This window comes from Microplitis mediator, chromosome 3, assembly GCF_029852145.1.
Source record: "Microplitis mediator isolate UGA2020A chromosome 3, iyMicMedi2.1, whole genome shotgun sequence".
Classification (NCBI taxonomy): domain Eukaryota; kingdom Metazoa; phylum Arthropoda; class Insecta; order Hymenoptera; family Braconidae; genus Microplitis; species Microplitis mediator.
In genome coordinates, this window is record NC_079971.1 from 8,804,549 (window position 1) to 8,829,860 (window position 25,312).

Here is a 25,312-nt window from a genome sequence, read left to right on the forward strand (position 1 = left end):
TTCAGTCGGTTTCACCGTCTCCTCGATGGTACTCAGGAACACTCGCAGTTCTTCTGGTGTTAGAAAGCGATTTCTCGCGATCGTGAGACTCAAGGAGTGATCGGTGATCCCGTCAGCGATGCAGTCGGCTGCGTCCAATCCTTTAAGACCGCAAGCCGCGACAAGGGATGATTTATCGAAGAAATAATGCATCATCGACTCGTCTGACCTCTTCTTACGGTCCAGCATCGCTCGCATTCTATCTGGCATTCTCCGATGCACCGGTGAGTTTCATCTTCCATTTTTCCCATGAAAATGCGACAGAGTCTAGTCTCTCGTACCACTGGTACGCTGTGCCTTTTAGTTTATCCATCGCCAGATTGGCGGTGATGACGTCATCCCATCCGTTGATCCTCCGGAGTTCCTCGACCTTCTGGATCCACACCTGGATGGTTTGGTTGCCACTCTCTGGGTCAAAGGTGGGGATGCGTCGTCCGTCGGCAATGCTGTGCGACCTCAGTCGCTTGGCTGGCACTCTCATAGCCTCCGCAATCTTGATAATCGCCTCTTGAAGGTCGGAGACCGATGTGCTGCGTGATGATATTCCGCGACCACCGTATTCGGCTCTTCTATTTTCGCTACCGCATCGATATGAATCCCGACGATAGCTGCGCTCCCCATGATCGTGCCGATGGTGATGGGGTGCTGGTCCTCTCGACAAGGATCAACGTGAGACCGATCGCCGACGACGATCTCTGTCTGGCGACCGAGACGGCGTCGTCTCCCGAGACAAGCTCCGTTGCCTATCTTCCAGCGGTGGAGTGTAGCGTGAGGGACTTCGTCCTGAATGCACATTACCCGTTTGTTTCACCATTTCACAGTCACCTCACTTATAACTCACAGTCACACTATTTATAACTCGCGCACGGATTTCCTATCGCACTTCTGATATGTAAAAGCAAGTATTAATATAGTTCACTTTAATAAGAGTTTATTTGGTAGGTACTACTATTACAAATGGCTGCGCAAGTGGCAGCAGATATATTTATATATAGAAGAATACAATATGATCAATCGGTAGAGTGTGAGTGAGGGTGGTACAATAATGTCACTACGTGACGAGGGTATCGGGGGTCGCGCCGGAACTGCATCTCTCCCCGTTGTCCTTTAGGCCTACTATTCGTCGCTGGTGGGGGTAGCCGATCTATGGGGGTGCGATTGACGTTACACTGACGTCGGAGCCCAAGTCCCAAGTGCCCGTAACCACGAGCCTGAACTGTGAGGATTGTCGCTGCTTACATATATATATGTAATAAAACCATGTTTTGAGGACACGATTGCGCCTAGAATTCTTATCGGATCCGAATGAAATTTTTCATACTTATTCTATGGGCGATTATCACGGTTAAGTTCGAAGATGGGCTAAATCGGTTGATTAGTTTAGAAGTTATGGCTGTTTGAAATTTCCACGATTTTTCAAAAAAATCAGTTTTTATCCACTTTCAAGTTCATATAATTTTGAAACTGATACTCATAGACAATTTCCGTAAAAATTATCTGAGAGCTTGTCTAATAAGCTTTAATTTATGACCTTGAACGTTATGTTTTGACCATTTTCCAATACTTTGATAGCCTTGAAAATTTTGATGGAATCAAAAAACGATAAAAATATGGTTTTCATTCCACATAACTTATGCATGTCCCATTATAATCCAGTTTCGTCAGTTGTATTTTGTTGTGCACTAAATAACCTTTAAATTTCACTGCTATTTTATATTTTAAAAGTATTTATTTTATTACTTATGATGTATCAATTGTACCTCTACTCCCTATGATTATCACTGGTCTTGTCATTACGATAGCACCTACAGTTCTTATCGGATCTTAATGAAATTTTTTACACTTATTCTATAGGCGATTATCTTGATCAAGTTCAAAGATGAGCTGAATCGTTCGAATAGTTTTGAAGTTATGGCTGTTTGAAATTTTTACGATTTTTCGAAATAATCAGTTTTTATTCACTTTTAAAGTTCACATAACTTTAAAACTAAAGCTCATAGATAATTTCTGTAAAAAGTGTTTTAAAGCTTGACTAATAAGCTTTAAATTGTGACCTTAAACTTTATATTTTGACCAATTCTTCCAATAATTTGATAGCCTTGAAAATTTTTAATGAAATCAAAAAATGTTGGAAATATGGTGTTCATTCCACATAACATATGCATTTCCCATTATAATAAAATTTTTTCAGTTGTATTTCATTGTGAACAAGGTAACCAGTAAATTTCACAGCTATTTTCTATTTTAAAAGGATTTCTTTTATCACTAATGATGTTTTAAACGTACCTGTACGCCCTATAATTATTACTGGTCTATCCATCGTAATAGCGATTACAATCATGATCTCATTAAATTAAATTTTACTAATTAAATCTCACTAATTAAATTTTCTATACTTTGTTTACGTGAAGGTTAGTTTGGTACATTACCTATATAATGTTTTGTCAAATCAACTATTTGAAGTTCTCTATCGTAAATAGTCGTTTTTTTTACCCTCACTCTTGGAAAACAAGCCTAATTTCATATCATGACTATACACTAACATGAATCACAAGATATGTATGTATGAAACTTTTTATATAGATTAATTGAAAACTCTACCTTCCATTTCGGCTGCCGAATGGCCTTTTTTCGTTTCTGAGCGTATAAATATACACAAATATCAAGCAGGCTTTAAATGTAATATCAATCAGTCGGTCTATAGATATAATCACGTTTATTCAAAGCTAGTTTGTCAATCTGAGATTTTAGTAATATGTAATTAAATTAGTATTACTCGTACACGTGTTTATAAATATATAATTATATTTACAATATTTAAATCACGGTTTACGAATCTCTTATTAGAAAACTGACTCTAAAAAATTGGTTCAACTCTAGTAAAAGTGAAAAAGGGTTGCCTTCGTTTTAAACTAAGAGCTAGCTTACAAAAAATCAGGGCAGTACTGAATATTTTTGACAAATCTATCTTCCATTTTGGCTGCCAGATGGCATTTCTTCAGTATGTGTTTGAATCGATTACGATTTGTAAGAAAAAATACTACTCACGAAACAATGATGTTTGAATCAATAGGTAAATGGTCATCTATATCAATAAAATGCGTTGTAAGTGTTGTAAGATTATCCAATGCATGACCATTTTCAGCAATGCTATTTTTTATTTCGTCAATATTGCAAAAATATTTGAAGATGTTGGTAAATGATCTTATAATCTAAAGATACACAAATAAAGTAAATATAAATAAAAAAGCACAGTAAAGTCACAGAGTTGAAGCATTTAGCATTTAAATATTATTTATACTGACCAACATTCGTTTTTCAGTGATATAAGATGCGTTGTTTTTAAATGTAAATGCGACACGATTATCGATAGAAACAATATATATTTGCAGTAAAGCTGTATCATTGTGGTGAGCTACATAAATACAAACACTGAATGTTAATAAAATATGATTCAATCAAAAATAAATAGTTTTTCCAGTAAGAAATTAGTCCGTCTTGTGTTTGCGTTTAATTAAATATGTGCTGTAACAAATGTGGACACTAAATAATACTACTATAGAAACAAACGCTGTCTTCTGATTTTATGATTACCCGGGAAAAAATGATTAGACCTGATCAGACATGAACAGGCATGAGTCTTCAGGCCTGATCAGACATGAAAAATGACCATGCATGACCAGTCTTGGCCAGGCATGTTCAGGTCTGTTCATGCCCAGCTGGGTACAGAAAGTATAGATAAAAAATGGCTCTATATAAATATATTTAATTATGTATAACTATATAATTATATTTAATTATGTATAACTATATAATTATATTTAATTATATACAACTATATACAATTGTATATAATTATTTATATATAAGTGAAAAAAAAAAATTCGGACGTGTGCAGGATTTGAACCGTAGACCTCGCGCTTGAAAGTTTAGCCTGCTACCCGTTTACTTAAGTGACTGACTTGTATGGTGAATTTCGTATGAATGTCAAGTAATAACAATCTTTTGCTGTGATCAATCATGTATAAGATATAACGAATGAATGAAGAATATCGTCTTTTTTTTTATTCTTAAAGTGTCCTGAAAAAACCCTGAAAATTTCACAGCGCTGCGATTTTTCTTTCTTAGTGATCCGAAGCTTTAGATTTATCGATTTAGCCAAAAATCGCATAATTAGCGATTCTTTGGTTTTCAATCATTTCTTCAATATCAAAAAAATTTTTTTTTAGCGACAAGCTTCATTTTTTCAATCAAAAACAATAATTCTTGAAAAAATTTGAAAAAAAAACATTTTTTTCAATTTTTTTTTTTTCGATATTTTTCTTCTTTATCATCTTCACAATTGATTTTCTTAACATCGAAATCATTTTGATATCATAATTGGTTGAGTAGAGTTCAAAAAAACCATTCGTTGAAAAATTTATATACGTATATATATATTGAGACAATGTGAATTGTCATCTTCGTCCTCAGCCTTGCGGTTCCCAATTTTCCCTGTCTCGTTGCCGTCTGAAACTACACAAGTCATAGTTCCATGGTCACATGACTAATTATCACGTCGACGCATGTCCGTAAGGGTGAAGTCGGGATAGTCCCGAGGCGAGTCCTACGCCCTAAATTATCGGTTAATCACTTCGATCCTGGATCAATTAGCAATAAGACGTGTAATTTAGTTCTACTGTCATATACTAGCAATTTATTTGCGACTTTGTTAATACGGACAATTACTTTGTAAATCGGGAAATTAACTTGCGTTCTAGTTGTATTACTAGCAATTCTCTTGCGATATACTTTATTGTCCAAGTTTACTGATTACTATAAATAAAGTTAGTTCAATTAAATATTACTGTACGTTACCGGCGATATACTCGCAATATATTTTTATACTGTGACACGCATCTCTCTACATTATATCTAGCGCTTGCATTTTCTTGTAAGTAATTTTTATTATTATAATTGACAATAAACTTACATAATTCTCTGATTAATTCCTTTTATTCCATCTATCACTGTTTATCCTATTTATTTCCTATTTTACTGGTAAGATTATTGAATAGTCTGATAAAAAAAGTTTGAAAAATCCAAATGAGCATGCCTTAAGCGCTCGTGTCATACACGCCCGGGAAAAAATCATCATGCACAATCATGCTTGACCCTGCATGGATCATTCATGATCGTGCATGATTCAGGCATCACTTTGCACGATTCATGCACAGGCACGTATGATCATGCAAAACCATAATCTATCGTGCATGACGAGCAATATCATGCATGAACCATACATGGCCTAGCACAATCATAAATGATCATGCATGATTTTGCATGGCTCATACAAAGGCATACATGACCATGTAAAATCACGTTTAATCATGAATGACGAGGAAAGAATAGTCACGCATGATTCATGCATGACCAAACTCAATCACGAATCATCATCCATGACACTGCACGAATAATGCAAAGGTATTAATGACTATGTAAAATCATGCTTAATCATGTATGACCATGCATGACTAGGAAAGAACAGTCGCGCATAATTCATGCTATGTCATACATGACCATGTAAAATCGGATTTAATCATGTATGATCATGGATGAGAATGTATAATACGAAGAGAATGGCCACGCACAATTGAGAATAACTTGGCATGAGCATACATGACCCTGTATAACTCATGTAAAGTCATGTTTCGTCTTTGATCACTACTCTAATCAGAAAAATCTATGTGGAATTGTATGGAAACCCATCAGAATTCTTATAGAAAAGTATGGATTTATGTGAGAATCCATAGGAATTAATATAAGAGTGTACGGTTTTATATTGGCAGGGAGTCTAGTATATGGTGGGGACAACTGAATCGATCACAGCGCTTGCTGTCGGCACAATTTCGTTGAATCATGCTCTCGTTGAAAAAAAAACACGTGAAAATTAAGTTTAAAAATAATTCATAATAGTTATTGTGTCGTTAATGTTTGCCTTTGCTCATCGTTTGAGGTTAAAACAATATTTTATTGATTCAAATCCGGTTTGGATAGTGATTTTTATCATTGCCTAAAAATTATTTTTTAACCCTTTGTTGCCCACACTATACGGCGTGTGACGTTTGCTACGTAAATATTAAAATCATTAGGTGTTGCGATCGCTAACGAAAAACAACCCCAGAACCCAGATCTCTCGGATGTCCCACTTATGGTGAAAGCATTGGAGAGATCTGGTGGCGTCACGAAGTGAATGTCCAAGGGTAACCTACCCCATTTGATACCATACATTCACTTTACCTTCTAAAACATCCCTTCAAGAGACTCAGGGTGCGCAGTAAACCCCTAAAATCTGTATATATGCTGCGTTTTTTGTTGTCATTTTTATATTGAGTTATTTGGTGCTATACAGTTCTAGTTTTTCCCAACCTTGATCGGAATTTAATTTGAAATTTTTACTTTTTATTTGGTGATAATAAGTTTTATTGGATATTGCCGTAATATATTATTAATAATTATTTAATAACATTTTGGTGTGATTTTGAGGTTAGCAAAATTATTGGTTTTATACCGGCAGTGTTGCTGTCATCTGCAGTCTAATTCTGGTACTCTAATAATTATCGACATGTGGTGTGGTATCTGCTGTACAGCTATCGATGAGTCAAGTCAGATGGTACAGTCGTCTGATCGATGTAAACATCGATTTCATTCGCAATGTGTCAAAGTAAGGCTATGTTTAAAGACTCGTGCAGAAGCCAAGGATGGTATTACTACATGTCCTGTTTGTAATCTTAAATTGTCTGAGGATATTGAAAGTAAACTTGCTAAATTAAGCAAGTTAGATAATCTTAATAAACTAGATAAATTAGATAACTTGGACAGTCTGGATAAACTTGAGAAATTGGATGATCTTGGTGCTATTGCTTCGTCGATACAGTCTGTGAATGAAAAGATTGGTAAATTAATGGCTTCTTATGAAACATTAAATAATAATTATGTTGATCTTAATAATCGTGTTTCAAAGTTGGAGGAGGCTGACTCTGCAGGATCTTATCAGGTTCTAAAGCAAGTTGAGAAGGCAGCTGAAATCATTACAAGTAATAATTTGGAATTACGTACTTTGCAACTGGAGACGCTAGCGCTTGAAGATCAATTTGTCATATCTGGCTTTCCTGAGAGTAACCATGAAAAACTAAGTGAAGTTGTTTTAGGTCTCTCAAATACTTTGAAGTTGACAATCACTGAACAACAAATTAGATCTACTGTGCGAATGGGTAAATCAAACATAAGGCGTGCAAATGCTCAACGGCCAAGGGATATCATAGTGAAGCTGAATTCGAAACATCAAGTTGACGAATTTATCTCTGGCATTAGAAATACTAAGCAAGCGACTACTGCTGATCTTCTTATGCCTAACCTCGAACTACCAAAAAATAAGATTTATATACACCGTCGATATCCCTCTGCACTTTATAAACTTCGTATGGAAATTAAGAAAAAATTTCCCAGACTTGCACCGAGAAATTTGTGGATTGCTAACTCTGCAGTATTTGTAAGAATTGCTGATGATTAAGAGCCTATCCGAGTTTTGCCTTCGACTGGTATAGGTGAAATTAGTCGTCTTATTGTTTGACTTGTTGCAGTTCCAGTGTCACCAACTTTGCCAAATGTTTTGCCATTATCTACCTCAGTTTCTAAAAAATTACATGTATGCCATCTTAATGCGCAATCACTACATAGCCATTTTGCAGAATTCAAAGAATTTTTTCGAGTGCATTCCTTTGATGTAATTGCAATTTCAGAAACTTGGCTGACTGATAATGCCACAGATCTACAATTTCGTCTACCGTCATATGTGTTGTATAGAAATGATAGGGGGCGAATCGGAGGTGGTGTTGCAATATATGTTAAAAATACGTTGTCTTCACGTTATATTTTGTCTTCTGGAAACTTACTACCGAAGCATCCTGAGTATTTATTCATCGAGATATGGTCAGCTGTCCGACACAAAATTTTAATTGGAGCTGTTTATCGGCCACCAAACACTGGACACTTAGATGTGCTTGAGTCAGATTTGGAAGATATTATGCCACACTATAAAGACGTAATTTTAGTAGGAGATTTGAACGCTAATTTATGTGTAAATGATTATAAATCTCGAGAATTACGACGATTTTGTGATAATTTTGGATTGCACTTTGTACCTTATCTGCCAACTCATCATACTTCTACGACGCATACGTGGTTAGATGTTTGCATGATTAGTGATCCTGTTAAAATTATATCTTCCAAACAATCATCGGAGCCATTTTTATCTGGACATGATTTAATCTCTATTAGATATAATTATCAAGTACCTAAACACTGTCCACGAGTCATACAATATAGAAACTGGAACTATGTTGACATTAATATTTTAGAAAGAATGTGTAATGATATTTCAATTAATGATAACTTGGATTCAGTTGATGCTGTAAATGAATATCTTTACAAATCGATGAATAATATTTTAGATAATGTTGCACCACTTAAATCTAAGTTGGTAAAGCGTAAATTTGCACCCTGGATTACAAACGAAATTAAAGATCTTCAGCGAAGGCATGGCAAATCATACAGAATTTACAAAAGGACTGGGTTTGCATATGCTGAGGACTCGAATGTGCGAAAATTAATCAAAAAGCGTATTACTGTTGGAAAAAAAAAATTATCTTGAAAATAGATTCATGACTGAAAAGAATTCGCGATCATTATGGAATGACTTCAGAGAACTTGGTTTAATAAAGACACATGAAAGTGAACACTTATTGAATCTTAATATAGATGAAATGAATGACTACTATATAAATTGTGCTGAAACTGGTGACATAAATAGTGATAATTTAGATTTATCTAATCAGTTTAAATCTCAATTACAATCACAATTCAATTTCTTGCGTATTAATAGTGTTTCAGTTAAAAAGTCAATTATGAGAATAACATCTAGCTCTGTTGGCGCTGATGGTTTCTCAATTAAATGTTATAAAATAATGTTAATTTTTATGTTATATCTATTGACCTATTTATTTAATTGGTCTTTATCTACTTGTAAGTTCCCAGAATTATGGAAAAAATCATTTGTAGTGCCTGTGCCTAAAAAGCGAGATTCTGAGAAGTTTTCAGATTATCGCCCGATATCAATTTTATGTGTATTAAGTAAAGCTTTCGAACGTTGTGTATATGATCAGATATTAAAATATGTTGTTGATAATAATTTTATAGATAAATTTCAAACAGCTTTTAGAGAAAGCATGAATACGCAAACTGCTATTACCAGATTGTCAGATGATATTCGTTTTGCAGTTGATCATTCAAGAGTCACAATTAGTGTTTTCTTTGATTTCAGTAAGGCATTTGACTCAGTCAATCATATTAAATTAATTAATGAACTAAAAGGTATGGGATTATCAGATAAGTCTTTACAATGGATAGCTAGTGACCTTAATCAAAGAAAACAAGCAATACGTGATAATCTGAATTGTACAACGTCGAATTGGAGAACAGTACGTGAGGTGTTCCTCAAGGTAGTGTTCTAGGGCTACTATTATACTCTCTATATGTATCTGATTTAGGCAAATTACTTCGCTGTAAGTATTTATTTTATGCGGACGATCTTGTAATTTATTCATCATGTAATATTGCTAGTATTAATACTACAATCAGAGAACTTAATGAAATAATAAAAGTTATTTGTGAATGGTGCAATGATAATGACCTTAAGCTTGATTCAGATAAAACAAAATGTCTAATTTTTGGTAGTTCATATAATGTTAATCTTGATCAATGTAAATCTTGTTATAAAATTATTGTTAACCAAACGGTGATTGACTTTGTAAGCTCTGTGAAATATTTGGGTGTAATACTTGATAGTACGCTTTCATGGAATGATCAAATAGATAATGTATGTAAGCGAAGTATGAGAGTTCTTGCGCAATTAAAAATGAATAATGAATTTTTTAGTGAAAAAATACGGAAAAAATTAGTGACTACACTTGTTTTTCCGATATTTGATTACTGTGCTCTAATCTACACAAATATCACTCAAAAGCAGCAATGTAAACTACAACGCAAGCTAAATGCTTGTGTACGTTTTATTTTTAAAATTAGTAGATTCGAGCACGTTACACCTTACTATAATAAGCTCGGATGGCTTACATTGAAAACGCGAAGAAACTATTTGCTCTCTTGCATACTGTACAAAGCTATTAACTTAGATCAATGTCAATTATTCCGTGATGAACTAATTTTTTTGCAACCTATGTTGCGTAGAGGAGATGTAAGACAAGATTATTTAAGACTTCCAACTAGCCATCTTGCTTTTTATAATAAGTCATTTATCGTATCAGCAATACGCATCTGGAATACATTACCACCGAATCTTACAAATCTTGATACTTTTAATGAATTTCGTAACGCTGCATTCAACTATTTTCGTAGTCAAGAATCGATTAATTAAGAAATTATATAATTATTTCTAACCTGGAACTGATTAGATTAAATTAATCTAATTTAACTTTGCCCTAATTAGAAATATTCATTTCAATCCTTCTGAATGAGTATTTTTAATCAGGAAAATTTAAATTCATATTTTATATTTATATTAATATTAATATTATGTACTAAACCAATGTTAAAATGTATCTATTCTTATGTATGGCTACAAGGTATTATGATCTCATGGCCAAATAAATAATATATCTATCTATCTATCTATCTATATAAGCCCCCGAGAATCTTCCAAAGACAGTCAGTCGCTCTCAGTTGTAACCAAGTAAAGACTGAACTCAGTAGTGCAAGCAAGTCTGTTCTACGCTCGAATAATACCATCATCCAGGTCTAATTGTCACAGAGAAGTTGATTCACCAAGCGAATTGAGCCCCATGGTGGCAGCAGCAACGCTCAACTTGTGAGTACCCTGCAATTGATTCGCTATTGAAAGAATTACGCTCAACTTGTGAGTACGTTCTTCGGTGATCAAAACACTGATCTGTACCCCATTTGGACTCTGTGGCGAATCAACGCTCCGTATGAGTAGTATTTCCGCATACAACGCTCAACTTGTGAGTACGGTGCGGGAGTCGATTCGCTAAAAGGAATTACGCTCAACTTGTGAGTACGTTCCGAATTTGATTCGAGTCGCGAATAGACTTGTTCATTGCAAGTGATTAGAAGATTCACGGGTCACACCCAAAAGGGGTAAGCAAACGCACTACTTAAAAACCTACCGCATTACTAACACTAGATTGTAAAAGGAATTAATAAGCATTGTAAACACACTGGTAACAGAATATATTCTTCTCTTTCTCTAAAACAAGTTTCATCACTCCACAAAACCTTTCACTTTTCCAAATCGTAGAGAATAAGACTTCTCGAGGTTTATCCGGCAGACCACCTCTCTTTCATTCCTAATACCCTAGTAGCCATGCAGGGTAAATAAATTAGGAACCCGATAGAATTCGCATCCGCTCGGCGAATTACCATCAAACAAATCACGTCCATTAAGGTAGGCAAATAATATACTAAGCATAATAAGCGCGAGTTACGACTCATGTTTGCAACCACCCTCGATACTGAGTACGTTGCTTTAATATATTTTTAACGTCTAAATTGACGTGTATTAATTAAACGGGAACAAAGTAGCCCGCTATTTTCTTTTATTGATTTCTTTATTGTGCATCGATAACCGCAAATTATCTAATTTAAGTATTAAAATACCTACCCCGGACGTGACAGGCGATTCCCCGCACAACACTACTCAACCTAATAAAGTTGGCGTGAATACGAGTGAGACACTAGAGAAAGCGCGTGTAACGGAAGGTTAAAAAAACATTATAAGTTATAGTACTTTCTTAGTTACGATTCACAAGCAAATTATCATGAATTAAAATAAAATTATTTACTTCAATTTTGTTAAAAAACTCAATTTTCTATTCCACTATTTTTTAAACTTCTAACATTGTAGTTGTCATGTATTATTTGTTTTGATTTTATCGGTTAACTTTGTTCTATTCTAAAATAACAGTATTTATTATTTATTAAAATTTTTTAAACTTAATTTCTTTATCCGAATATATTTAATTTAATTTTCTCTATCAAAAATAGAATTTCACTTTTTTATTTATATCATTATAAGTTTTTTCAATTTTGATTTTATAACGAATTTTGATTTTTTACACTAATTTTATATATCTTTTATAATTCTCGAGCATGATTTTTTGTAACCATCAGATGTCGATTTCGTCGCGCTCCCTGCCAATAAGAATCCATGTAGGAAACCATAAGTATCCGGATTCCCACATGGGAAATCCGGATAGAAAACTGTCGGATTCCTATTTAGACATAATACACATGCCCATGGGAAATTGAAGCAAAAATCCACATGAGATTCTATTTTATTCCCATATGGCTTTGGCATGGTGTGGATTCCCATAGGAGCCCATATGAGAGTCTATTTTGGGATCTATGCTGGATAAGTATATAGGAAACCATATGGGAATCTACTTGAAAACGCCATGTGAGAACTCACATAGAAATCTGGACTAGATTCCCATATGGATTTTTTTGATAGCTCCTGGGAAAAAACCAGCGTTCATGATCAAGCATGATTCAGGCAAGACCAAGCATGGTCGAGCATGAATCGTGCGCAGTTAACCATGATTCATGCAAAGTCATGCCTGATCATACAAAAAAATACAATCAAAATCCGATCAAGCTTTAATCGGAACTAATTAAAATTGTTAATCAGGGATAATCAAATATTTTTGATGAAAAAATTTAAATTATTAAACCTTTATTTTTGTTTTGACGTTAGTAGTTAAAATTTTGATCTAATTACTAAATAAAATTAATCTTTTCTTTCCAACAAATAATTAAAATAGATTTAAGTAAAAAATTTTTCTTTTAATTAATTGAAGAATTGAATTAATAGATTCTTGCGAAATTGAAAATGATAATCAATACAATTGCATTTGTTATTTTATGAATTTATATTCAAGTTTAATTTAATTGTTAAATTTGCTTGTAATTTATAACTAGAATTCTTTTAATTCGTTATTAAAAAAAAATCTAACAACCAAATCGAGACTGAATTCAAATAATATTTTATTTTTTACAACCCTGAGTTTTTCTGGCACGTGGTCCAGTCGGGATGATAGCTAATAAGAAAAAAAAACCCTGAGTTTTTAAAAGATGTTAAGAACCGTCGTAACCTGAACGAGACAGGTCAGCCTAGTGGACAGCGGCCGTGTTTCATAATACGACGGTCGTGGGTTCGGGACTCGTCACGGGTAAAATTTCAGTAGTACTTCTCAGCCAGTAAACATTAACTATCCATCAATACTAACAAAATAAGTTAATTTAAAATTGAATTATCATTATTTTTATTTTTTTTCAATTATTCTAGTGTTTATTTTGCTTAAATATTTAAAAATTAAATTTAAGTAAGGAGATGAGATGCTGGGATGCTTAATTGGCGGGATTGAGGTGTTGATGAGTTAATATTAAAGTAAATAATTTTCAACACTTTATTTTATTTTTAATAGTATTAATAAATTAATTATTTATTATATTATATACACTATAGACACTGCACTAATAATTTGGGTATAAATGTTGAGAAAAAATACTAAACGCGGTAACACGCGGTGAGGTGAGATAAAGATGGTGATTGGCGGCAAACCAACAACCACGCGGTGAGATGAATATAATTATTTTAATGATTATTTACGTTGATATGAATTTAAATAATCACAAAATAATAAGTGAAAATTATTCACGTTTTAATTTATATGAAATAGGAGATGATAACTGATAATAATCGCGCGATTGCAAAAGATTATAATTTAGACAAAAAAACACGTGGCTTGTAGCGTCGGTGAGTTTTCAACAATGATGGCTTCGTATTCTTCTTCATCCCCACTTGGATGAGAGGGCGGAGCTTGAGATAAGAATGGGAACGGTGGAGCCACCTGCGCATGATAACGCGCTGACGCAACTCTAATTAACCGGGCTCAGAGTAGCGACGTGAAACGCAAGCGCGGGAGATTCGAACATCTAGGGATTGTGCTTGATCAGGCCTGATCATGTTTGGTCAAACGTGATTATGCTTGCTCGAGCATGATCATGCCTGAATATTCGCCAGCCGTGAGCATGCGTGATCATGCATGAGAAAGCATAATCATACCCGGCCAAGCATGATCACGAACGCTCATGGCTGGCGAATATTCATGCATGAGATTAACGCATGATCAGGTCTGATGTTTTTTTCCTGGGGCGAATTATTTAGATTGAATCTTTACGTTACGATTTATTAATTTTTTCATAAAGACTCCTATTCTTTTTTTTTTTTATTTTTTCTTACATCTGTATCCAACCTCTACAAAACTAGAAATTTAAAGTGTGTGCGTGCGCTTTTATTTTCACCAATCAGAAATCGGAGGCCGCATCATTTCGAGATACTCGATACTAAACAACTTCACGTTTAATTTCAACCTCTAATTAAGATATTTATTTTTAAAAAATGACGGATCTAAATATAAAGAATTTGAGTATAATTGCCAGTCAAAAAATTTAATTACAGTTAAACGGTACTATATCCAGCTATGATTTTCAATACCCTCGCAGATTTGAATCACGGTGGAAACACCGTGGAAGTGTAAACACTGTGGATCCACCGTGTAACCACGGTGGGTTTGTTCCATTTGACCACCGGGTATACACAGTGTATCCACTGTGATTACGCGGTGTATCCACCGTGATTCCACGGTGGCTTTGGGCTATTTCACCATGTATCCACCGGGTAATCACAGTGAAAACACCGTGTATGCACGGGGGCAAAGCCACCGTAGAATCACGGTGGATACACCGTGTAATCACAGTGGTACAATGGAACAAACCCACCGTGTTTCCACCGTGATTCAAATCTGCGAGGGTACGCTTATTCACTCTTATTTAATGTTTTTTTTTATATAAAAAAGTAATTAATCGGTAAAAAAAAAAATTTTGATAAGCTCAGCGATCATTTTACTTTCCGAAAATATGCAATAAAATCTGCCTCAGATAAAAGTGATTATTACCAATAAAAAATACGCAATTTTAGTCGAGAAACAGTGCTAAACATAAAAAAATTTCATAAAATTTTTGTCAGTACGTCATCGGACTCATCAGTAAAGCATTTTATCGTAATTAGTAACAGACTGCTCTTAAATATGAAAAAATATAATGAAAAAAAGAAAAAGTAAATAACCACGTATTCGGAAAAAATCATGGTTTAGTATGCTACAGTTTCGGCCTAAGCACGTTATTCTTAACGTACTCTGCGTTAGACTGTATTAACGCGTTCTGCAAAAATGAATTATACACATACGCAAAAATATACTACATACATAACGATATTACTAAGTCATTTTATAAAAATTATTTACTTTCAAGTAATAAAGACGAATTTTTATAACATCTTATTTCATTTCATTTTTCATTACTCTCTAAACATGGATAAGTGAAAATAAGTGAATATTCACTAATTCCAAGTGCAAACCGAATCACTAATTCCAAAGTCAGAAAACATTGCACTGCAGAACTTGCTAAGCAAAGGTGTGGCTATCAGGGCCGCTTCCCTGATAGCCAAGTTGGCCGCAACTTGTTGGGAATTGACAATCTACTGCCGCAACCCGTCGCCAAGTTAACCGCAAAAGTTGGTATTTCCATAAGTTGACGGCAACTTTTCGAGAAACTTGTCGACAACTTTCAGCTTAGGGATGGTAAAGTCGACTTCGATTTTAATCGAAAATCGATTTTTCACTCAAAATAATCGATTTTTTACAATCGAACTATCGTCATCGAAATCGATTGATAATCGACTTCAAGCTTCCGACTTTAGTACGGTTGACGTCGCAACAGCAGCGCACCAAAGTCCGCAGATGCTATTTTCATGCAAATGGAAAATATAAAGATGAGATCTGTTCACGCAGAGAATTTTACAGTATTTTTTGCATCAAAAATTTATACACAAATTACTATATTCATAGTAACATGAGGACAGTATGGAATTATTGTACAAATTATCAATACTGTAGAAATTTTTGAAATACATCGAACAGAATTCACAAGGTGCATTGTAATTTTGACAAAGCAACAAGTAAAATTCATACCAACTGCATAGTCAAATTTACCAGGCTAAATCAGAATATTTAGTATGCAGTTGGTATAAATTTTGTCTGTTGCTTTTTCAAAATTACAATGCACCTTGTAAATTCTGTTCGATGTATTTTAAAAATTTCTACAGTATCATTTGTTACTATGATCAAAATGTCCTCATGTTACTATGACTATAGTAATTTTTCTATAAATTTTTGATGCAAAAAATACCGTAAAATTCTCTGTGTGTGATTATGCCTAATAACTTATCGCTAGTAACACATAACTGTTTACATTTTTTTAATAACTCTCTCATGACTACATATTTTTTAGTACTAATAGTCTTTTTTACCGCTGTTTGCAATTTAAATTTCCAAATAAGTTCCTGTGATTCATAACAAACACCAAATCAACAAATATGTCAAGTATAAACGATAAGTACGGAGAAATCATTTAGATCTAATAGGTTTAAGTGTTTGTTTTCGAATATTTTAAATTGTTGTTCTTGTATGTTGATATAGCTTAAAAGTATGGATATGTTGAAATAAAAGTTACAATATAAATATAAGTTTTGAATCTTTGTCTTTTAAGTAAATTATCATATTGTATGCAATAGTTTGCTTGAATGATAGAATAACCGAAAAAATCGATTAAAATCGATTGTGAACAACGATTAATCGATTCTTATAATTACAAAAATTACGATTAATCAAAAAATCGAAAATCGATTTTTTGAATTCCGTTTCCATCCTTATTTCAGCTTGTGTAACTGTTGCCGAAAACTTGTCTACAAGTTGCTCAAAACTTGGTAACAGGTTGCGGCAGTAGATTGTCGCCAAGTTTCTCAGCAACTTGCAGCCAACTTGTAGTCAACAGTTACACAAGCTAAAAATTGTCGTCAAGTTGGTCGCAACTCAGATACACCAACTTTCTGATCAGAAACTCTGGCTATTGGGGTTACTTTTTATAATTAATTATTTAACTATTTATTTTTTTCTCTTTTTTTGCTTACATTTAAGGAACTATTAAACTAATTTATTATAATAGAAAATATTGAATAAAAAATTCCCGCGGATAGAATGGGAATCTTTGCTAACGCTATCTAGCACGCTCCGATAAAAGAAGCACGTCTTCACTAACTCTGTTTATATATTTTTTTTATATATGGCAGCCTGAAATGTAAATTTTTTAGCCTCGACAGTACATATTGTATTATTTTATAATCAAACGAATAGTAATAGAGTTGTGGTTTTTCAATCAGTTTGTCAGAACCAATTTATGGATGTATTGAAATAAAATTTAAAAGAATTAGTTTTGTTTTTCGAAAGTTATGGAGATTACAAGAAGAGTGTTACATGTATTTTACAGGATTTTTTCTGAAAAATTCATTTTTTATCCAAATTGTGGGTTGGACCAGCTGTTCATTATTTAGAAAAATGACCATTGATGTTTTATTTGATTGGGGTATAAAGGCCGATCTACTTTTACCAATATATTATTATTTATTTGAATAAAACTCTGACGGAACCCAGTTTATTTATTTTTAGGCGAGAGTAGAGCATACCTACGCTCGCGCTTAAGGCATGCAATAAATATTAATTAAGTTACAAATAGTAATTCGACTATTGATAAGAATAATCTATAATTTTATAAGCCGTGAGGTAAGTTGATAAGTTTTATCATACGTTGCTGTGTTGGAATAAGTGCGGGTTCTTGCCCATTGCTCTGTCCCAGCAAAAATAAAAATTTCGTAGAGACCAGCCTAAGCCAGGGTTCAACCCGCGGATTCTGGTGGCTGCTGGTTAGAATCGCAAAGAGAAAGGCGATTTGTCTCAATATATATTTAGTGGTTGAGGTAATATTATAAATTATTAAAACCAACTAATTACGTTAATCAAATGTTTTATTTAACAAACGAAGTAACAAAGTAATTGTAAGTATACAGTAAATAAATATGTTTAGATGCGTGTATGCAGTCCAGCGGTCTATTACTTATTGTCTCCACGAATGAGATAGAGATGGATACATGAAAAATCGATGTTCGACTTAAACTGCCGAATTTTGTCGATCGCATCACCCAGTAGCAAGGCTACAGAACTCCCTTTGTTTTTTTTTTAATTTAATACACGATCATTAAAGTAATGGAATATTTACAAATGATATGAATAAATAAATAATTCAATGGATGAATATTATAAAGTAGTGAATTAGTACTTTGTAAAAAAACTTTTATGTAAAAAAAAAAATTAAATGGTGTAAATTTTTAAATATTAAACCGGACTCAGCGTTTTTGGGTCTCGGTTGCTGTGTTAACCGGCTGGAAGTTTGTTATCATCGTCGCGGTGTCGATTGAATTCGCCTCATAAATCGGCTTCAATCTGTCTATTGAAATGGCGATTTGTCGTCCTCGAAAATCGACAATAAAGTATTTATCGTGTCAAGTTATTACACGATATGGACCCTCGTACGGCGGCAAGAAAAATGGTCCAACCTGGTCATTTCGTACCAGTACGTGGCTGCAACTACTAAAGTTCCTGAAACAGAAAACAGAATGCTTGCCGTAACGCGACATTTCGGCCGGTGCCAATGAATTGAAATGACGTTTTAAGGTATTGATAATATCGTGAGGTGTAGTTTTGTTACTAGGAGTGAGTAACTTACCAGGCAAACGAATTGACTCACCTTATACTAATTCAGCGGGGGTCGTCTGTATGTCGTTTTTCCAGACAGCGCGTAAGCCGAGCACAACGGCTGGTAATGCGTCATACCATGACTCTTGATGACACAAAAGTGCTGACTTAAACTGACTGTGTAAACGTTCAACGAGACCGTTGGCTTGCAGATGATACGGCGTAGTGTGTAGGTGTTTTATTCCGTACATTTTTAATAGCGACTGGAACAATGACGATTTGAATTGCGGACCTTGGTCCGAAGTTATGCGTTTTGGTACTCCGTGGCGTGAAATCCAGTGCAGCGATAGTACATGTGCTATCGTCTCTGCAGTTCCATTGGATAACGGGACAGCCTCAGGAAACCTCGTGAATCGGTCGATGATAGTCAGACATTGATAAAAGCCTCTTCACGATTTTAAAGACACTAGGTCGATGTGAATGTGCTCGAATCGTTCAGTTGGAGTTTCAAAACTGGCGATCGATGATGACACGTGTCTCTGAATTTTATTCTTCTGACAATCGATGCAAGATTTCGCCCATTCACGGCAATCTTTATTAATTGACGGCCAGATGCATCGTTTGGAGACCATTTTTGATGATCCTTTGATTTCGGGATGAGCTAGCGAGTGCAGTGAATTAAACACCTTCTTTCTCAGCGGCTCTGGAACATATAGACGCACTGTACCTGACGCAGTGTCACAATTCAATGCAGGTCCGTTATCGAGTTGTATCGACTTTAAATTGAAAGCAGTTGTTTGAGGTAACAACTGCTGAAGTTCATTGTCGGTTTGTTGAGCGTCGGCAAGTTCTTGCGACGTTATAGCAGTAGATACTGCTTCGATGTGTGACAATGTATCAGCGACAATATTGTCGGTACCCGACACATGTCGAATATCGGTGGTAAATTGATCGATAAAATCGAGTCGACGAAATTGCCGAGGCGATGCTCTTTCGGTGCGCTGATTGTAAGAATGCTGAAGCGGCTTATGATCGGTGTATATTGTAATATGCCGGCCTTCGAAAACATGCCGAAAGTATTTTACAGCCTCGTAGATGGCGTTCAACTCGCGGTCGTATGTCGATAATTTTTGAATAGACGGGGACACATTTCGATTGAAAAATGCCAGTGGTCGCCCTGCGGGCCAGCCCCAAAACTTCCCGCTGTTTTCGAGCTCAAGGAGCTTGAAAACATCACTGTGAATATATTTTCGAGCTCTTCGAACTCGAAAATGCTATTACATGCGATCGTTTTCTTATGAGCTTTTCAAGATCTAACAAGTAACGTTTTATGCTAGAGTTTAAAAGTTAAGAATCAAAAATCATTAATGAATCAGCGGCTTTTAAATTTTTATTGTCGATTATGTTCTCTGAAGTACACGTATTTAGGCAGAAATCAATGTCAGTGATTAAAATCAAGATTAGAATGAGTTTTGACTTAGGTCAGAGCAATAATATATGGAATATCAGAGAAAAACATTAAAGACTGGGTTTTTCAATTTTTTGCTGACAATATGTTTAAAACTAAGGAACAAGTTATATGACATTATCTGATGATCGGAAGAGACTATAAAGAGAAAGACTTGGCATGATTTCAGACACATTTTAGCATATTATATTTTGATTTATCTGGAAAAAATAACATGAAATGTTATTTTTTTAACTTTTCAGCGCCGATATCTTTTGAACTAATCAACCGATTTTGACGTTTAAGGTGGCAATCGACGCGTTTTATTGAGTTCTAGAGCTGATAAGATTTTGGAATTGATCAGATGAGTCACTTTAAAGATGATCGAAAAGCACCGTTTTTTATCATTTCTTTCGCCAACGATATCTCTTGAACAAATTAACCGATTGAGATGGTTGAGGTAGCATTCGACGCGGTTTATAAAGTTCTAGGGCTGAATAGATTTTGAAGTCGATCGTTCAAGTCGTTTCTGAGAAATCACTAAAAAACAAAAAAAAAATTTTTGTTTTTTTCGTAATTCACCAATATTTTCGAGTCTACTCAATCAAATGATCTGAAATTTTTAGGAAAGTTGAGGGCCAACAAGCTCTTTCGATTGCCACCTCAAACATCCAAATCGATTTATTAGTTAAAAAGTTACAAAGAGTTTACATACACACAAATACACACACACACACACACACACACACACACACACACACACACACACACACACACACACACACACACACACACACACACACACACACATACATACATACATTCGGACATCATTCTGAAAATAGTCAGAATAGCTTTCTAGGACCTCGAAACGTCGACATCTGATGAAAACTCGACTTTCGAAAATCGGGGTGAAAACAATAACTTAATTGCATTATTCACGTAGGATGTATCAATTTAATTATTTGAGCTAAGTAATGCCATGAATTTTTCATATTTATAAGTGTATAGCAGACTAGAGGGTTAGGCTACAATCCATCAATAACTAGAGTTAAGAAGCATCAACGTGGGACATTAATTAGACAGGTGAAGCCTTCGTAAAATAATAGTTGACCGATAAATACTGTTTTTTTTCTTCAATCTAAATTTAACCGACATTCCTATTAATGAAGACAATAGATCGTATTTCAATTACTTACTTAATTAATAATTTACAGATATTTTAAATGAGACTTTATAAATGACTATATTCGTTCGTGCATGATTATATGGGGCATTCCATGCCAAATCACCGAGGTTTCGGCCCGACCCCCTTTGATTTCGCTGAAAATTTTTTATCATTTTTTACCCTACCAAAGACATTTTCCTGATTTTTTCAGAGTTTTTTACCCAACCCAAAAAAAGTTACGAATTTTTAAAAAAAAACGCTTTTTTTTTTCAAATTGCTGTAACTTTGACACAACCCTAGTAGAAATGTTCAATTTTTTACTCGATTAAGTCTAGTATCTGGCTAGCGTTCATATCTAGTAACTGGCCAGCAATCTTATCCAGTAACTGGCTAGTGAAACTAGGTAAAAACTGGAAGTTGCGCCACCTATAACTGAATCGTTAACATTGGTCACACTGATGTTCTACTTATACTAGTGTATGTGTATGTTTATTTTTTCACTTTAACCTGTAAGTTGAATAATATTTAGTAAACATCAAGAAACAATACAAATAATTAACAAAAAATAAAAATTGTGTCTTTCAAAACAAAAATAATCGGTAATATATTTTAAAAAATGGATGAAGTTAAAAAAATCGACACAATAAACGAATTACGGTTGTGGACAATCAAAACAAATACTCCAGATTGTCATCTAGACGAATTATTAAAAATTTTACGAGGAGTTATCCCAGATTTGCCAATGTGTGCAAAAACATTTCATGTTATTATATTAATATTTATATTATTAATATAAAAACAATCAATTTTATTAATGTTTCTCGTTTTATATTTAAAAATATAATGTAATAAATTAATAAATAAATTTTATAACTTTTCCGTGTATTATTATTATTATTATTATTATTATTATTATTATTATTATTATTATTATTATTATTATTATTATTATTATTATTATTATTATTATTATTATTATTGTTGTTGTTGTTATTATTATAATTTTTAATTGTAATAAAATCAATATTTAATACTCAATAACCTCAAGATCAACAAGAGTCGCCATGTTTTATTTGCTATCTAGTAAAACTGGCCAGTTACTAGACAGTTACTGGATATTATACTAGCCAGTTCCTAGCTTAAGTCTAGTTAAACTAGCCAGTTACTGGCCAGATACTTGATTACGTTTCTACTAGGGAAATTGACCTTTTGGCACTTTTTTTTTTTGAAAAATTTTGTTTTTAATTGTAGTTTTCAAAAATAAAATACATAAAATTTTCCAGAAGTCACGATATATAAAATATTTCAGTTTTTTCAATAAAACCGTAATTTTTTCGAAGTCGGAAACCTTCGATTCTCAATTTTTTTGTCTCAAAAAAAACTTCAACTAAGACAGTATTTAACTCCGCCATTCCCATTTTGTGCCAACTTTCCTTTATATTTTTTTTTTTTTCGATTAAAATTAAAAAAATTTCTAAATTTGGCTTATTTTTTATGACTTTGCGCTGAAGTTTCTTTGGATTGTTTTTAAAAGCTCAGAAGTTGATTAAAATTGGACAATAACAACCGTAAAGTGTATTAGGGGCAAGAATTGATTTTTTCGGAAGAAAATTCCCAATTTTTAAATACAGTGAAACCTAAACCTACAATTAACCTTCTCACTAAGACAATTTATTGATAAACTGAGAAAAATATCGATAGCCCGAACTGAGAATCGAACCTAGACCATGTCGGTATCGCGCCGAGTGCTCTACCAGTTGAGATATTCGGTACTATACTATATTCCGTTCAATTTGATCTAAAATTGTCTATAAGGCTATCGATATTTTTCTCAGTTTATCTATAAATTGTCTTAGTGAGATGGTTAATTGTAGGTTTAGGTTTCACTGTATTTAAAAATTGGGAATTTTCTTCCGAAAAAATCAATTCTTGCCCCTAATACACTTTACGGTTGTTATTGTCCAATTTTAATCAACTTCTGAGCTTTTAAAAACAATCCAAAGAAACTTCAGCGCAAAGTCATAAAAAATAAGCCAAATTTAGAAATTTTTTTAATTTTAATCGAAAAAAAAAAAATATAAAGGAAAGTTGGCACAAAATGGGAATGGCGGGGTTAAATACTGTCTTAGTTGAAGTTTTTTTTGAGACAAAAAAATTGAGAATCGAAGGTTTCCGACTTCGAAAAAATTACGGTTTTATTGAAAAAACTGAAATATTTTATATATCGTGACTTCTGGAAAATTTTATGTATTTTATTTTTGAAAACTACAATTAAAAACAAAATTTTTCAAAAAAAAAAAGTGCCAAAAGGTCAATTTGTGTCAAAGTTACAGCAATTAGAAAAAAAAAAGGCGTTTTTTTTCAAAAATTCGTAACTTTTTTTGGGTTGGGTAAAAAAATCTGAAAAAATTCAGGAAAATTTCTTTGGTAGGGTAGAAAATGATAAAAAATTTTCAGCGAAATCGAAGGGGGTCGGGCCGAAACCTCGGTGATTTGGCATAGAATGCCCCATATACACTAATGGAAAAAATTAAAGGATCAAAAATAAATTCCAAATTTTTGGGCGATTTTCAACAGGCCCTAACTTTGAGAGAAATGGTCGTACAAGAAATTAAAAAAAAGGAAATTGTAGCTCCAAGTGTCTACTTTTTGGAATAGAACTTTAAAATTTTTTAGCGTTAACGGTTTTAGAGTAATCTTAGAAAAACCAGCGACAAAAAAATTTTCAAATCCACTATGAGGATCGGATACCTTCATTATTCAGCTTTAATTTATTTTTTTATGGGCCTTGATACGTCCACTTCTCGCCGAGATATCGGTCTTCAAATGGAAAAGGATCCCTTTGTCTTTAATCATCGATATCTCAGAAACCAATAATCGCACAGAAAGTTAATGGTGAGTTTTAAAAACTTGAATAAATTTTCTTTAACGATTAGTCATTGCTTTTTCGAAAAAAAAAATTTTTCCTATCGTCACATGAATTTAAAAATGCAACAAAAAAAGGGCTTTTTGTGGTTTTTTAGAAAATCAAGCGCTGAAACGAAAATATTGTGGAAATCGATAATGTTAACTATGCATTTTACAGTTCAATATGTCCACAAAAACTCTACAAAGAGCCAGATCGATCCATCCAACTGTTTATTTGTTTCACTCGATCAAATTTTTGAAAAAATTAAAGGATCACGTTTGTTGCTCTGAAAAGCTCATAATCTTTAACAAGATGAAAAAAGACATTCTTTCTGAGCTTTGTCCACAATTTTATTGCAGACAGTGCTCAAATTTCCAAAAAAGAAAAAAGTTGTTTTCCATGTCACGATTGGAGATCGTGATGGGCGTAGGTACGAATTTCGTATAAAGGTATGAAATAAAAGGATACTTACAATGGTCAAGGACCGATCTTATGACCTGGGCTCACGTGACCAAATGCTCGATTTATTCTACTTTATATTCAACTCGCGCCTACACAATATTGTTGAAGACAATATTGATAATACTCAAAACGATTTCCAATCTATTAATGTGACTTAATTAAATTTCACAATCAAACGTCGAGCGGTAAACGTAAGATTTTATTATACATTGTCAATTTTGAACAATTGTAACCCTTTTGTATTTTGAGTACATTGGATCTCAAATAAAATTACTCGTGAGCATAATAATTTGAAAAACATTATTTTTAAGATAATTTTACTTTAGCAATAGAATACTAGCTTCTCGAGGCTTTTCGTCAGCCCACCTTCCTTTATCCCTTATTTTCTACCTGTTTAGCCGCTCAGACAAATAGCCAACAGTAGGGGGTACACAATCTTACGTTTACCGCTCGACGTTTGATTGTGAAATTTAATTAAGTCACATTAATAGATTGGAAATCGTTTTGAG

The 25,312-nt window shown here is 33.7% G+C and overlaps 1 protein-coding gene across 5 annotated transcripts in view; it reads right to left on the bottom strand.

The window, feature by feature from the left end:
* LOC130664906 (protocadherin Fat 4-like) overlaps nucleotides 1-25,312 on the bottom strand; it is a 160,240-nt gene that overhangs the window by 74,527 nt on the left and 60,401 nt on the right. For 2 of the 5 annotated variants that reach the window (XM_057465089.1, XM_057465090.1), the window contains exons 26-27: nucleotides 3,345-3,454; nucleotides 3,088-3,251 (exon numbers count right to left, since the gene is read on the bottom strand). The exons of 2 other annotated variants lie outside the window; for them this stretch is intronic. In XM_057465089.1, the coding sequence (XP_057321072.1) occupies nucleotides 3,088-3,251; nucleotides 3,345-3,454 (274 nt within the window). Of the gene's footprint in view, nucleotides 1-3,087; nucleotides 3,252-3,344; nucleotides 3,455-25,312 lie in introns of those variants that run through there. One more of the 5 variants, XR_008989480.1, reaches the window with a different exon arrangement.